The following is a 14,340-nucleotide window of genomic DNA, read 5'->3' as shown; positions in this document are numbered from 1 at the left end:
CCCTCTGCTGGGTGGCTTTATTATAAGTAGTTTCATGAACATTTATTTGCCAGTGTGTGTGTACGGAGTCTCACTATAAAATATATTTATGGGGCGCCTGGGTGGCTCAGTTGGTTAGGCGACTGCCTTCAGCTCAGGTCATGATCCTGGAGTCCCGGGATCGAGTCCCGCATCGGGCTCCCCGCTCAGCGGGGAGTCTGCTTCTCCCTCTGACTCTCTCCCCTCTCATGCTATCTCATTCTCTTTCTCAAATAAATAAAATCTTTAAAAAATATATATATTTATGACAGTTGGTTTCAGTAAAAAAAAGTTTATGAGACAATGTTTTGAAGTTTTCCTGAAACGACCGCATCACGAGGAAAGGCCAAGCTAACCAGGGACAGTGGTGTGTATGTGTGTACGTGTGCGTATGTGTCGTGTGGGCGGGGGCATACATCCATCTCCCGCATGAGGTGACAGATGCTTTGCAGGCATTCTTCTGACATGCGACCCCCCCCCCTTCCCCAAGTCCTGCCCAGAGGAGGGATTCCAGGGAGCTGCCCTTCACCCCCAGATCCTGTCCTACATATGGGCTGGCCCGGGCCGAGGCAGCCGCACTCACATCTCTGTGGAGATCAGGCTGGGCTCACTGCAGTACTCCGTGTCTTCGCTCATCCGCACGTCATAGGGCTCGTCCTGAGAGACCTCCTGACACACCATGGCTATCTGGCTCTCCCGGGAGTGGCACCTGAAGGGTCCAAGAGGGAGAAGTGAAGTCAGAAACTGCTACCCCCACCGTTCCCTCACAGGTGAAGCGTCACACACACGCGCCCACACAGCCACACAGCGAACACGTGCACACACCCGCCCACACAGTGAACACGCACACACACGAGCCCACACACCCACACAGCGAACACGCGCACACAGATGTCCACACAGCGAACATGCACACACACACACAGCGAACACCCTCACCCACACACCCACACAGCGAACACACGCACACACCCACACAGCTGCCCACACACCCACACAGCGAACATGCGCCCACACACCCACACAGCAAACACACGCACACACACGCCCACAGTGAACACGCGCACACACTCGCCCCCACACCCACAGTAAACATGTGCCCACACACCCACACGGCGAACACATGCACACACACGCCCACACACCCACACAGTGAACACACGCACACACATACAGCGAACATGCGCACACATGCACCCACACACCTGCCCACACACACAGCGAACACATGCACACACGCGCCCACATAGCGAACATGCGCCCACACTCGTGAACACACACCCACACACCCGCCCACACACCCACACAGCGAACACATGCACACACGTGCCCACACTCACACAGCAAACACGAGACCACACACACAGCGAACATACGCACACACACGCGCAGACACCCACACTGCAAACACACCCACACACTCACACACGCACACACACAGTGAACACGCACACACATGCACCCACATAGCAAACACACGCACACACGTGTCCACACAGTGAACACGCACACACACATGCCCACACACACAGCGAACACGCACACACGTGCCCACACACTCACACAGTGAACACACACACACGTGCCCACACACACAGCGAACACGCACACACGTGCCCACACACTCACACAGTGAACACACACGCCCACACACAGAGTGAACACACACACACGTGCCCCCACACTCAGTCAACACACACACGTGCCCCCACACTCACACAGCGAACACGTGCACACACATGCCCACACACTCACACAACTGCTGTGGCCTCTTCCTCCCACAGCTGCTGACGAAGCAGCAGAGCCACAGAAACAGTAAGATCAGGATGAGGACTCCATACGGAATAAGCATCTCCGGGTTAGGACCCAAGGAGATCTGAGTTCGGACCCCAATTCAATTGCCTTCTGGCATGAGTCACTGGCCCACCCCCCATGCTTCTGTATCCCCATCAATAAAATCGGAGTAGCGTATGCCCTGCTTGACTCAGAGACTTGTCATGAGTAACAAATGAATTAACAGATGAGATGGGGTTTTGAAAGGTGGAAAGGTCCAGCTTTTAAAACAGGGGCCTGGGGTGCTCTATACGGGCTGGGGTGGGTCCTGAGAGGGCTGTCCTCTCCCTCTGCTAGAGACAGCCAGGCCTTTGGTGCTGGTTGGGCAGAGCTGGGAAGTTCCTGGGGTCACATTTTGCCATGCCTTTGGGTTTGATATTGGCTGCTTAGAGTGACGGCAAAGACTAGAAGCCTCACGTCGATGGGTTTGTTCTCCTGGGCAGTGAGCCTGAGTCCCTCCTGCACCAGGGTGTGCCCTGGATGATTCTGCTCACCCTTTGGCCCAGGTCTGTGCCTCTCAGTACCTCCCTCAGTCTTTCTTCCTATAGATCCTGAATGCTGGGGCTCACTTTACTCCCAAACCCATGAAGGCATGACCCGGGGCCTCTGAGCTGTGGCAACTCAGGAAGCTACCCTCCTCGGGTACCTCCCCGGTTCTCTGGAGCAGGCCCTACCAGGTGGCTGCCCATCCCACAGTGAGGGCAGATGAAATGTTGAAGGCTTTTGATGGGGTGGGAAGAGGAGAGGTGAAAGGAGTTTTGGGGAGATGAGCGGGAGGTGGAGAATGGCAACAGGCAGACAACACCACTTCTCAGGGGCCGCTGTGTACAAGACATGCTGGCCCGTCCCCAGTAAAAGCAAGGCCAGTGTTGGGCCACTGAACTTAGCCTTGAGCTGCAACACGAAGGCTGAGACCCCAGAGCTACAACTTGGCTTAACTTGTCCCTCCTCACCAAGCTGAAGCTTACTGCCTTGAGTGTTGTTTTTCTCACTGTGCAGGGAGGGAGGGAGCCAGTATTTAGTGAGCATTTATTATGTGCTGGGCATTGTGCTAGGCTCTTGTGTGTACCGTAGTTCATGGATAGAGGGATCTGTGGGGAGAAGAAGAAAATCCCCCGATGTCTCTCCCTACCTCCTCTCTTAAAAACCACTCCCCCTTCATTTAATACAGACCACAGTTTAATAGGAAAATACTCTCTGAAGGAGGTATTAGTTCAGACTGAGATGCTAATGATGGACACAATGAGCCTTCCTAAAGAAGAGATTTTGGTAAGGGGAGCAAGGGAGAAAATGGCACCAGGACTGAGTCCCTGAAGTTCGTAGGAGGTTTGTAGAAAAGGGAGGGGCCCCCAAGACAGGCACGGGCCAGCCACTTGAACTCTGATACTCCCCTGTGCAAAGCTAACCTTTCAGATCAGCATAAAAAATCCAGGGCTGAGCACACTGCCCTGAGCATGGAAGGCCTCAACATACATCTCTTGAGTAGAAGGACTCACACAACATTGCTTTCAGGTGGTTTCACCAGCCATTCTTCCAGACAGTAAAGTAGACTGATGGCCAATCTGACTTGGCTGTCATCAGACACCATTAAATGCCCAGGCCATGTAGGTGTCCATGGGGCCACTTGAAAGTGGGTGTTAAGAAGGGAAGTGAAAACCAGGGGGCAGGTATGCTGGCTCCTTAGATGAAAGCAGCTTCAGGACACTTGTCCAAAAAGACACTCACACATCACAATTATTTTCTAAGCTCGTGAACAAGAGAGATCTGCCCAAGAACATGGCATGCTGGGGATCTGCCCGGCCTGCTGTGGTGGGGGTGCTGTCCACTAAGAGAGAGGTGGCAAGATACAGGGAGGCATGTCCTCTCCCACCCAGCCTTGGGAACCCAGAGCTGTTGACAGAAACAGGGAGGAGACCCTTTAGGCCCAGACTGTGCTTCCAGAGGCCTAGAGCACGGCAGTAGGCACCTACCATCCCATTATATCATAGCAATGCATCCTGGAGCACCAGGGAACAGAGGGTGGGGAGAAAAGCATGCATCAGGTGGTGGGAGATCAAACTACCAGGAATGATCCTACACTGGGGCAGAATGGGCAAGCGCTACGGTGAAGGGCCTCTTGCCACCAAAATTCCCCTCCCAAGAGGGTTGAGAAGGGTGTAAAGAAGAGGTGGTAGGTAGCTCCATTCCCATCCCAACTAGGCCAAAGGCCAGGTTTGTGCAGACTTGGGAGAGGCTGGGGGAACAGAGTCTGTTGTATAGCCAGGATGCCAGCATCCCGGGGGGCGGGGGCCTGGGCTCCTCAGCTTGGGTAGCATGAGAGAGCACAGGAGGCTCTGTCCCACAGTGTGCATCACAGGACACTTGACGGCCATCAGGACCATGATGCCTTCGCCCAAGGGCGGCTGCCACATTTAATCAAGGGCAAGATAGGGAGGCCTATCTCTTGGTGGGATCTGGGGCAGCAGCCTCCATCCCAGCTCGAGGGGTGCGTGGTAGCCCTGGGGGCCAAACTCTACCCCCCATCCAGTCTGGGCTGGAGTGTGTGGGGCCCCTGTGCACAGGCCCTGGATGCCCCACCCTCCTCCTTACCTCTTGGAGCTGAGCTTCCAGGCTGCCTCCTGTACCCGGACGGCAGGAGACAAGGGGGGCCCACGGCCCTCCACGGTGCTGACCGAGCTGGGGTAGCCAGCGGGGCGGGGGAAGCGGCCCAGGGCAGTGTTGTTGGCATTGTTGATGTTGGCGTTGGAGCCAGTGGACGAGTAGCTGCTGGGGGTGAAAGTGGAGTCCACCAGTTTCTCGTGGGACGGCGACCCGGTGTCGCCTTGGCTGTTAGCCGCCTTGTTGATGTGCAGTGGGCGCTGGGTGGTGAAGGTCTGGGGGAAGGCGCTCCGGCCGTCGCTTTGGTAGCAGCCAACGTGGTTGCCGAACAGGCCGCCGGCCCTCTGTGGGCGAGACAGGAGGGGTGGGAGGAGGAGAAAGCCCTCTCAGCTACCTCTCCTTCTCGGCCAAGGCACGGAAGGCTGTCTGCCTTCCAGAGAGCACAGCCACGCCGGGCAGCATGGGGTGGACGGGGAGCTCTTGGCCCGCGTGGCCTGGCAGCTGGAGGGGAGGGACGCAGACGGTCCCCTCTGAAACCGCTGGGGGGCCGGTGAGGGACAGGACCAGCCAAGCACGAAGGCTGCTGCCCTGGGACTTTCTACCGAACCCCCTGAGGACTCAAGAACCAGTGTAGGATGGCAATCCTTAGTTGCAGCCAGTTGCTCGCTCGCCTTGGCGGCTGTGAGGCACTGAGAGGGCTGAGGGGTGGGGAAAGGGACCAGGAGATTCTAATGAGAATTTTTAAAACGGAGATCCAACTGGCTCACTGAGCTAGAAACTATGTTGGCCAAACAGTTTTGAAAATAAGGATGACGCATTGACTCCTTTAATTATATTCTGGCCTTCTCTCCCCTGGGCAATTCTTACAGATTTCAGATCAGGACTCAGTGTTTTCCCCCAACATTCTTTCCTTGTCCTGGGGCGAGTGGGCAAGTAGCTATCTGCAAGTTGGTCTGTGGGGTCTTGCTGGGGCAGTGAGAGCATGGTGCTGTGTCCCTGAGGCCATTCGGTGATGGACATTTCACAGTGATGAGGATGAGGATGGTGATGACAGGGCAGCAACAGGCCGGGCAGGCTGTCCTCCCTCCCGGTGTCTCCACAGCCCAGGACCCCTGCGTGGGGGCTCGCAGGGCCCCAGCGCGATGCTGCTCGGTGGCTTCTCCCTCGCTTTGGAGGTATTTTAGCCAAATACCTTCGGGGTTCGGAAGGGACCACCATGAATGGAGAGAGCAAGTCAGGTTTGGTTTCCACCAAAAAACGGAAGCTCAGCCTCCATATCCAGGAAAGGAGAGGGAAGGAAGGCTGGAGGGGACTTTTGTGACCGGGAGAACACGTGCTTTCTCTCAAGAGGACAGTTGTCCCTGGGCTCTGCTCCTCTGCTGCCACGTGGGAACACAAGCCAGATTCTCTGATATTTTAGAGAGAAGTCAGAGGTCTAGGTTTTTATTTGAATGTGCCAGATTTCTGAATGCTGGCAAACAAAATCGGTCTGCAGGTTAGATGCGGCCAAAAGTGGCCCCACGGCTTTGCAGCTTCTAATGCAGAAGGTTCTCCTAGGAAACATGTCCCTTAAGAAAATGGCTCCTCCCCTCTTTCTCCGAGAGCCAGTGACACTCTGGGAGCTGCCATGTCCTGGGAGCCCAGGCTTGAGTTGGAGTCAGACTCGGAGAAGGCCAAGGGATAGGAAGTAGCTGAGTGGGAAGAGCTTGGAATCTGCCAGAGAGCTCAGGGCATTCCCCCTGGATTTCCTTGGCAGAGTGCCAGCCCACCCTCTTGCTTCCAGCTGAGCTTTATAAAGGTAAGAGAGTGCTCCTGTGGCATCTACCTACCCTGAAAATGTCGTCTTCGGAGGCAGCAGACACAGCCTCCTTCATGGCCTTGTCCAGCTCCTCCTCGGCCGTCAGATCTCCAGAGATCGCCCGTCGGATCTCAGGCCCGATGTCATGCAGTGTGCGCAAGCCAGCCTGAAACCCAGAGGGACACCCAGCTGCCTGACCCGCTGCCTCCCCATTAGGCAGGTGAGCCTGCTGAGGGTTTATCTGTGTGTGCTAACCAGGGATGTGCTTCGAGACCTCCCTTGTCTGCCCCAGACTGGAAGAATCCATTTCTCCACCCAGGAAGGATAAAGGCACATTAGGAGGGGCCATGAAGAAGGCAGGACTGGGGAAGCAGGGTGTGTGGGAGGCAGTGTGTCACCCCTTCACACACACACACACACCCTTGGAAAGGCTTGGAGCTCCCTGAAAGTTCTGGAGGGACCTGGCCTCTGACCCTTGGCCAGAGGTCAGAAGAAGGTGATCAGGCCCTTCCTTAGGGTGTGGACCCCCTCCTTGCCTCTTACCTGCAAGGATAGGGCGTTCCTCTGGGAGGGTTTGCCCACCAGGCCCTGCTCTTTGCGCTTCTTGAATTTCCGGAAGTACTCCTGGATCAGGAAAGTAGCATAAAACTTGCCAACCGTGACCTCGTCATCTGAGACAGAAGAGAGGACAGAAGGGAGGTAAAGGGGGGAATTCAGTTGGGCTTCATTCACTTTTTTTCAGCATCCAAGCTTTCTGAAGTTTTTTAAACTTTTTTTTTTTAAGAGGTAGTCCATTCACATGGTTCAGAAAGGCAAAAATATATTACAAGGTGTACAGTGAAAAGTCTCTCTCCTACCCCCCCATCCGCCGAGTTACCACCTTTCAATAGATAACCTTTCTAAAATTAGTTTCTTTTTTTTAAAAAGATTTTATTTATTTATTTGACAGAGAGAGAGAGAGAGAGTTAGCGAGAGCAGGAACACAGGCAGCGGGAGTGGGAGAGGGAGAAGCAGCCTTCCCGCTGAGCAGAGAGCCCGATGCGGGGCTAGGATCCCAGGACCCTGGGATCGTGACCTGAGCTGAAGGCAGACGCTTAATGGCTGAGTCACCCAGGCGTCCCTCTAAAATTAGTTTCTTGAGTATTTTTCCAGAGAGTCTTTCTGCAAATGCTTTCTGCAAATAAGCAAACATATTCTTAGCACCCCCCCTTTTTTTTTAACAGAAGTAGCCTATTATCAAAATTATTTCCCACCTTGCTTTAAAACCAACAAAAAAGCGTAAAAGCAACTTTTAAAAAAGTAAAAAAAAATTAACTGACATTGCTAACTAATTTTTTATTTGATTCCAAAACTTGAGGTGACCATCATAAATTGACTGGTCCCCTAAGTGCAAACAATTCTGGTTAAAGATGGAGTCTGGTGGAAGGAGCACTTTTCTTCTCTAAGTTTGGGTTTTGCTTTCAAACCAGACAGATTGGCTTTTCTTACCATGTGGCTTGGCTGGGTCCCTGCTGGGCTAGACCCCCAAGTTACACATGACATAGTCAGCCTCTGTGTTGGGAGCGAACCAGGTGGTGGAGAAGCCAAAGAGTCTCCAAGGAGAACATTGCATGCCCTGTGAGTAGCCTCTTGGCTCCATCTTCTGCTTCTCAAGGAAATGGGCCCAGGAGACAGTTGGTAGGTTAGACATAGTCAACCTGAGATGGTTCTCCTACTCTTAGTTGTCTCTTAAGAATATCCACATCCACAGCAGTAGTGACCTTCCACATGGCAAACACCTCATTCCCATGTGGGAGAGAAAACCCGAGTCCCCTGTCTAGGGTAGTCAGTGAGGAAGAGCTGCAGGGCAGAGAGAGCTTGGAATTCTGGTTTCCTCCAGGCCTGGGTTTGAATTCTCAATCTGCCAGGTACTCACACTAGAGCATTGGGTCAGCTACATAGCTTCTGAGAACTTCAGTTTCTTGAGCAAACGTCACAGCAATGTTATAAGGATTAAATAAGGTATGCAAAATGTCACGTGGTGCTTGGCCCATCTAGGTGACTTTTCACTGAGCTCCAGTCCTGATTCCCTTTGGGAAGTGGTTCTCAACAGGGCCGGTGTCAACATTAAGGAGTGTTTTGGGAATGTGTGGGATTTTTTTGGTTGTCACAGTGTGCTACAGGCATTAGGTGGTTCCAGATGTGTCCCTTAAAACACAGGCATGTTTTGCACAACAAATAATAGATTTACACTCTGCCTGATGTCCTTACCTGAGCTAAGAACCTAACTTCATTTTACATATGAACAGAAAATAATTTTTTTGCCTGGTTTTAATATATCCAGAATTTCCCAGGAATATAACTGCTAGGTAAATTGATGGACTTTGCTTTGTTTCCACTTGACCAAGAGGGCTTTACATTTTGGAAAATTGTATCCCTGATGGCAATGTTCCTTGTGGTATCTGAGTCACCTGCTGTATCTGACCCGCTTATATCAGTCTGCATTTGTTCTATGTATGTGCATGTACATATATATACATGTGTGTATATTATATTATTTAATATACTTAGTTATCCCTTACTTCAAATGACAAATACAAAATGTCAACAATAGTCAATATTGTCTTAGTTCCTTTAAACACAAACTTACTCATCATAGGTGGATGCATGCAAGTATTTTATCAGTTAACTGTAGCTTCTGGCATAGTGCCATAACCCATAGTGCCCAAGCGTGTATATATTGAATAACATTTGACTTTAATGTATTTTATATTAAGGTGTTATATATATATGTTTTTAAAGATTTTATTTATTTACTTGAGAGAGAGAGAGAGAGAGAGAGAGCACGAACAGGAGGGTGAGCAGAGGAAGAGGGAGAAAGCAGGCTCCTTGTTGAGCTGGGAACCTGATGCGGGGCTCGATCCCAGGACCTCAGGGTCATGACCTGAGCTGAAGGCAGTCACTTAACCGACTGAGCCACTCAGGTGCCCCAAGTAAAGGTGTTATATTAATATTTTGGAAATTATTTCTGTAGGAAGGTTATAATTTTCATTCAGGATAGTAATAGGGGCATTATAAACTATTCGTTATGAAAAGGGGCACTGGGTTTGAGAGAGTAGAGAAACACTTCCCTATATAAAACAAAAAGAATTTCAACCAAGAGCGGATCTCAGGGGATTCTTTTTCCAGGTCCCTTTTATTTCCAGAGCAACCAGCCTAGTAGTTTATGGGGAAACCTATACTTTGCAGAGTTTCTTTGGAAGTTCTGCCAAACCTCTGAGCATCAAGGGGCCTTGCCTAGTCTATGAAATGTATGATTAGACCAGATTTCCAACCTGACATTCTGTATCTGAGTTTGTGAAGGCATGGCGCCCTTGTCCCTTCCAACCAATAGGGCCTTGGAGCCTCACAGGAAGGGCCAGGGAGCGGGGAGAAGCAGTCTTCCCACGAGCCTTGTGGACTCAGGAACCAGGCAAGAGCCAAGGGTGTGGAGATCGCGGGAGCACTCACCACCCGCTGGGGGCACCACTTGGTCCAGCAGCTTCATGCTGGTCCGCTTCCAGATCTTCTTGATTATGGCCCGCAGCTCCTCGTTGGCTTGTTCTAGGTTTCCTGAGGGGAGGGAGATGCAAGGCTGAAAACGATCATCAGCCCCTTGGGGGCCCACCCCAGAGGGACCCATGGGGTGGGTCCCCCTGAGCAGAGTGGGAAGCCGCTGCCCCACAGAAAGCCCTGGTCCATCAGCTTCACTTTCTTTCTCTCCATTCGACTGAATGTCACCTCCATCTTCTTTTTCTTTGTATTGCTCTCCATGGTCCTACCTCTCCCTCCCTCTGTTCCTTGTCCAGTGCCATTCCTTCTCCCTTCCTCCCTGCCTGCTGCTCAGGCCAGCCAGTGGCGATCCTTCGTCCCCACACGCTGCTTCCTCGTGAGTGGCCCTTGGAGCGGACCAGACAGCCTGGCCCAAGTGAGCTCATCTGCCATCTGCCAGAGAGCAGGAGAAGCTGCTCTGGTGCACAACACTTCTCACGGGGCTCTATGGGTGATCGAGGTTTTCCCCACACAAAGCATCCATATGCAGGGGGACCTCGGTGTCAAAGCTCTTTGCTGCATGTCCTGTGGGGAAGAGGTGGCAAAACCTCAGTGTAGAAGCTGGACTCAAAACACATTGGGTTCTGTTTTGGAGATTCTCTGGGTCTACTTTCTCCACTGGTAAAACAGGCTTAATTTGCTGCCGATCCCATGCAGCCTCTGGGACACTGGTGGTATAGCAGCTGTAAGACAGGGTGTGGTGGGCAGTAGTGTAAGACCCCCTGAGCTATGTCCCACCACCACTGATATATACACACCTTGCCTGGTCCCTGGTGGGTCCAGGGTCCCTGGACTGTGATGGATTTTACCCCCATGATTAGATTAGATCATGTGGCTCCTATCTCCTTAGGATAGGGAGATTATCTAGGTGGACCTGACCTAATCATATGAACTCTTCAAAAGTAGCGAGTTCTCAGGTGCAAACCTACAGTTAGAAAATAAATAAATCATGAGATGCAATGTACAGCGTGGTGACTATGGCTGATAAAACCATACTGCACGTTTGATAGTTGCTAAGAGAGTAAGTCTTAAAAGTTCTCATCACACAAAAAATTGTAACTCTATATGGTGATGGACATTAATCAGATTTACTCTGGTGATCATTTCTTAATATATACAAATATGGATCATTATGTTGTACATCTGAAACTAATATAGTGTTATATGTCAATTATACCTCAATACAAAATAGAAACAAAACAAATAAAAAAGTACTACATGAAGGAGGTCAAAAGATAAAAGTAGGGCGCTGTCCCCAGTTGGGAGCAGAGGAATGCGAGAGGACTGCTGTGGCCTGGGAGAAAGCTGTGAATTGAATGGAGAGACGCAGCCCCTGGGGCTCAGTGGTCCCCAGCTGAGAGCCAGCCGTACAATGGCAAGACGTGCATTCCTCCAAAAACCCAAATGAGCTGGGAGCCTCTGGAAGAGGACACATCCTGATCAGTGTCCTGATTTTGGCTTTGTAAGACACTTAACAGAGAACTCAGGTATTCTATGGCTGTCCCCTGACCTACAGAACTGTGGGCTAACAACTAGGTGTTGTTCAAACCGAAGAATTTGTGGTAATTGGTTCCACAGCCATAGGAAACCAATACAGGGGTGTTTACTGCTGTGACACAGGGGAAGCAGTATGGTTGAGAGCTCTGCTGTTAGACTGTCTGAGGTGAAATCTGCCCTGTGGCCACACCAGAGAGGCTCCAACAGGGGTAAGCAGAGGTGGCAATGGAGGGAGAGTGACGGACTCCTGAGTCCCCTTTCGGATCCAAACAATACCTGGAGCTGGAGGACGATCCTGGGCATTCCAGTTATGGAGGCAATCCTGCATGGTTAAATTCCCTTTCTGGTTAAGGTAGTTAGTGGTTTCCGACATATTCAATGACAGTCCTAATTAAAATAATGCTCAAATATGCTTATCTTCTGTAGTGGCTTGAATAGTGTCCCCACCAAATTCATGTCCTCATACATCCTTAGCATGTAGCCTTCATTGGAAATAGGGTCTTTGCAGATGTTATTAGTTAAGATGAAGTTATACTTTATTAGAGTGGGCCCTACATCCAATACTACTGGAGAAGAAGCAGAGACACACAGGGAAGAAGGCCATGTGAGGATGGAGACGGAGACTGGAGTGATACTGCTATGGCCAAGGAACGCCAAGCACAGCCTGCCCCCTCCAGAGAGGCATGGAACAGTTTTTCCCTTAAGCCTCCGGGAGGAACAAACCCCACCGACACTTCTCCCGTTCAGCAGGTTGCCTTTTCATTATGTTGGCTTCCTTCACTGTGGGAAACTTTAGTTTGATATAATCTCACTTGTTTATTTTAGTTTTTTGTCCTTGCCTGAGGAGACTGGTCTAAAAATATTGCTAAGACTGATGTCAAAGAACTTATTGCCTATGTTTTCTCCTAGGAGTTTTATGGTTTCAGGTCTTACATTCGTCTTCAGTCCATTTAATTTTTATGTGTTTTCGTATATGGTATAAGATAGTGGTCTGGTTTTATTCTTTTGCAGGTAGTTGTCCAATGTACCCAACACCATTTATTGAAGAGACTTCCTCATTGTATATTCTTGCCTCTTTTGTCATAGGTTAATTGACCATATGTGTGTGGGTTTTTTTCCTGGACTCTCTATTCTATTCCATTGATCTATGTGTCTGTGTTCATACCAGTACCATACTGTTTTGATTAATACAGCTTTGTAGTATAGTTTGAAATCATGGAGCATGATACGTCCAGCTTTGTTCTTCTTTTTTAAGATTGTTCTGGCCATTTGGATTTTTTTTGTGGTTCCATACACATTTTGAGATACTTTGTTCTAATTCTGTTAAAAGTGCCATTGGTATTTTGATAGGGATTACACTGAATCTGTAGAATGGGTAGTATGGACATTTTAATAATATTAATTCTTCCAATCTATTAGCACAAAATATCTTTCCATTTATTCATGTCTTCAATTTCTTTCATCAATGTCTTTTTTTTTAGTAAAGATTTTATTTATTTATTTGAGAGATAGAGAGCACACAAGCAGGGGGAGAGGCAGAGGGAGAGGGAGAAGCAGACTTCTTGCTGAGCAGAGAGCCCGAATGGGGCTTGATCCCAGGATGCTGAGATGATGACCTGAGCTGAAGGCAGATGCTCAACCGACTGAGCCACCCAGGTGCCCCTCTTTTAACAATGTCTTAAACAGTATTCACAGTACAGGTCTTTCACATCCTTGGTTAAAATTATTCATAAGTATTTCATTATTTTTGATGCAACTATAAATGAAATTGTGTTATTTATTTATTTATTTATTTATTTATTTATTTATTTATTTATTTATTTGAGAGGGAGGGAGAGCACAGAGGGAGAGGGAGAAGCAGACTCCCTGCCGAGCAGGGAGCCTGATTCAGGGCTTGATCCCAGGACCCTGAGATCATACCTGAGCCAAGGGCAGATGCTTAACCGACTGAGCCACCCAGGCACCCCTGAAATTGTTTTCTTACTTTCTTTTTCTGATAGTTATTGGTGTATAGAAACACTGATCTCTGTATGTTAATTTTGCATCCGGTGACTATGCTGAATTCATTTATTAATTCTAACAGATTCTGGTGGAGTCTTTAGGGTTTTCTCTATATAGTATCATGTCATCTGCAAATAGTTACAATTTTACTTTTTCCTGTCCAATTTGTATGCCTTTTATTTCTTTTTCTTGCCTAATTGCTGTGGCTAGGACTTCAAATACTATGTTGAATTAAAATGGTGAGAGTAGACATAACTCGTCTTATTCCTGATCTTACAGGAAAAGCTGAAAGCTTTTCACTGTTGAGTATGATGTTAGCTGGGGCTCGTCATATATGCCTTTATTATGTTGAGATACATTCCTTCTATACCTACTTTGATGAGAGTTTTTTTTCTTATCTTAAATGAATGTTGAATTTTGTCAAATCCTTTTTCTGCACCTATTAAGATGATCATATGATTTTTATCCTTTTTTTTGTTAATGTGAGGTATCACATTGATTAATTTGGAACCATATTTGCATCTCTGGAATAAATCTCACTTGATTGTGGTGTATGATGCTTTTAATATATTGTTGAATTTTGTTTGCTAATATTTTGTTAGGATTTTTACATCTATATTATCAGATATATTGGCCCGTAATTTTCTTTCTTGTGGTATCTTTGTCTGGTTTTGGTATCAGGGTAATGCTGGCCTCGTAAAGTAAGTTTGGAAGACTTCCTTCCTCTTCAATCTTTTGGAATAATTTGAGAATAGGTACTAACTCTTCTTTAAATATTTGGTAGAATTGACCCATGAAGCCATCTGGTCCTGGACTTTTGTTTTTGGGAGTTTAAAAATTACTGTTTCAATTTTATTCCTTGTAATTGGTCTATTCAGATTTTTTGTTTTTGTGTGTGTGATTCAGTCTTGGAAGATTATGTATTTCTAGGAATTTATCCATTTCTTCTAAGTTTTTCCAATTTGTTGGTGTATAATTGTAGTAATCTCTTAACCTTTGTATTTCTGTGGTGTCAGTTGTAACTT

The 14,340-nt window shown here is 48.7% G+C and overlaps 1 protein-coding gene across 1 annotated transcript in view; it reads right to left on the bottom strand.

Moving 5' to 3' along the window:
* CACNA1C (calcium voltage-gated channel subunit alpha1 C) overlaps positions 1-14,340 on the bottom strand; it is a 650,688-nt gene that overhangs the window by 14,626 nt on the left and 621,722 nt on the right. The window contains 5 exon segments of the mRNA XM_027592946.2: positions 602-727; positions 4,441-4,793; positions 6,279-6,413; positions 6,791-6,918; positions 9,737-9,838. Coding sequence (XP_027448747.2) covers positions 602-727; positions 4,441-4,793; positions 6,279-6,413; positions 6,791-6,918; positions 9,737-9,838 — 844 coding nt within the window.

The sequence above is a fragment of the Zalophus californianus genome, chromosome 9 (assembly GCF_009762305.2).
Source record: "Zalophus californianus isolate mZalCal1 chromosome 9, mZalCal1.pri.v2, whole genome shotgun sequence".
Taxonomy (NCBI): domain Eukaryota; kingdom Metazoa; phylum Chordata; class Mammalia; order Carnivora; family Otariidae; genus Zalophus; species Zalophus californianus.
The sequence above is the reverse complement of the archived record's forward strand: the minus strand, read 5'-3'. Positions and strand labels throughout refer to the sequence as shown.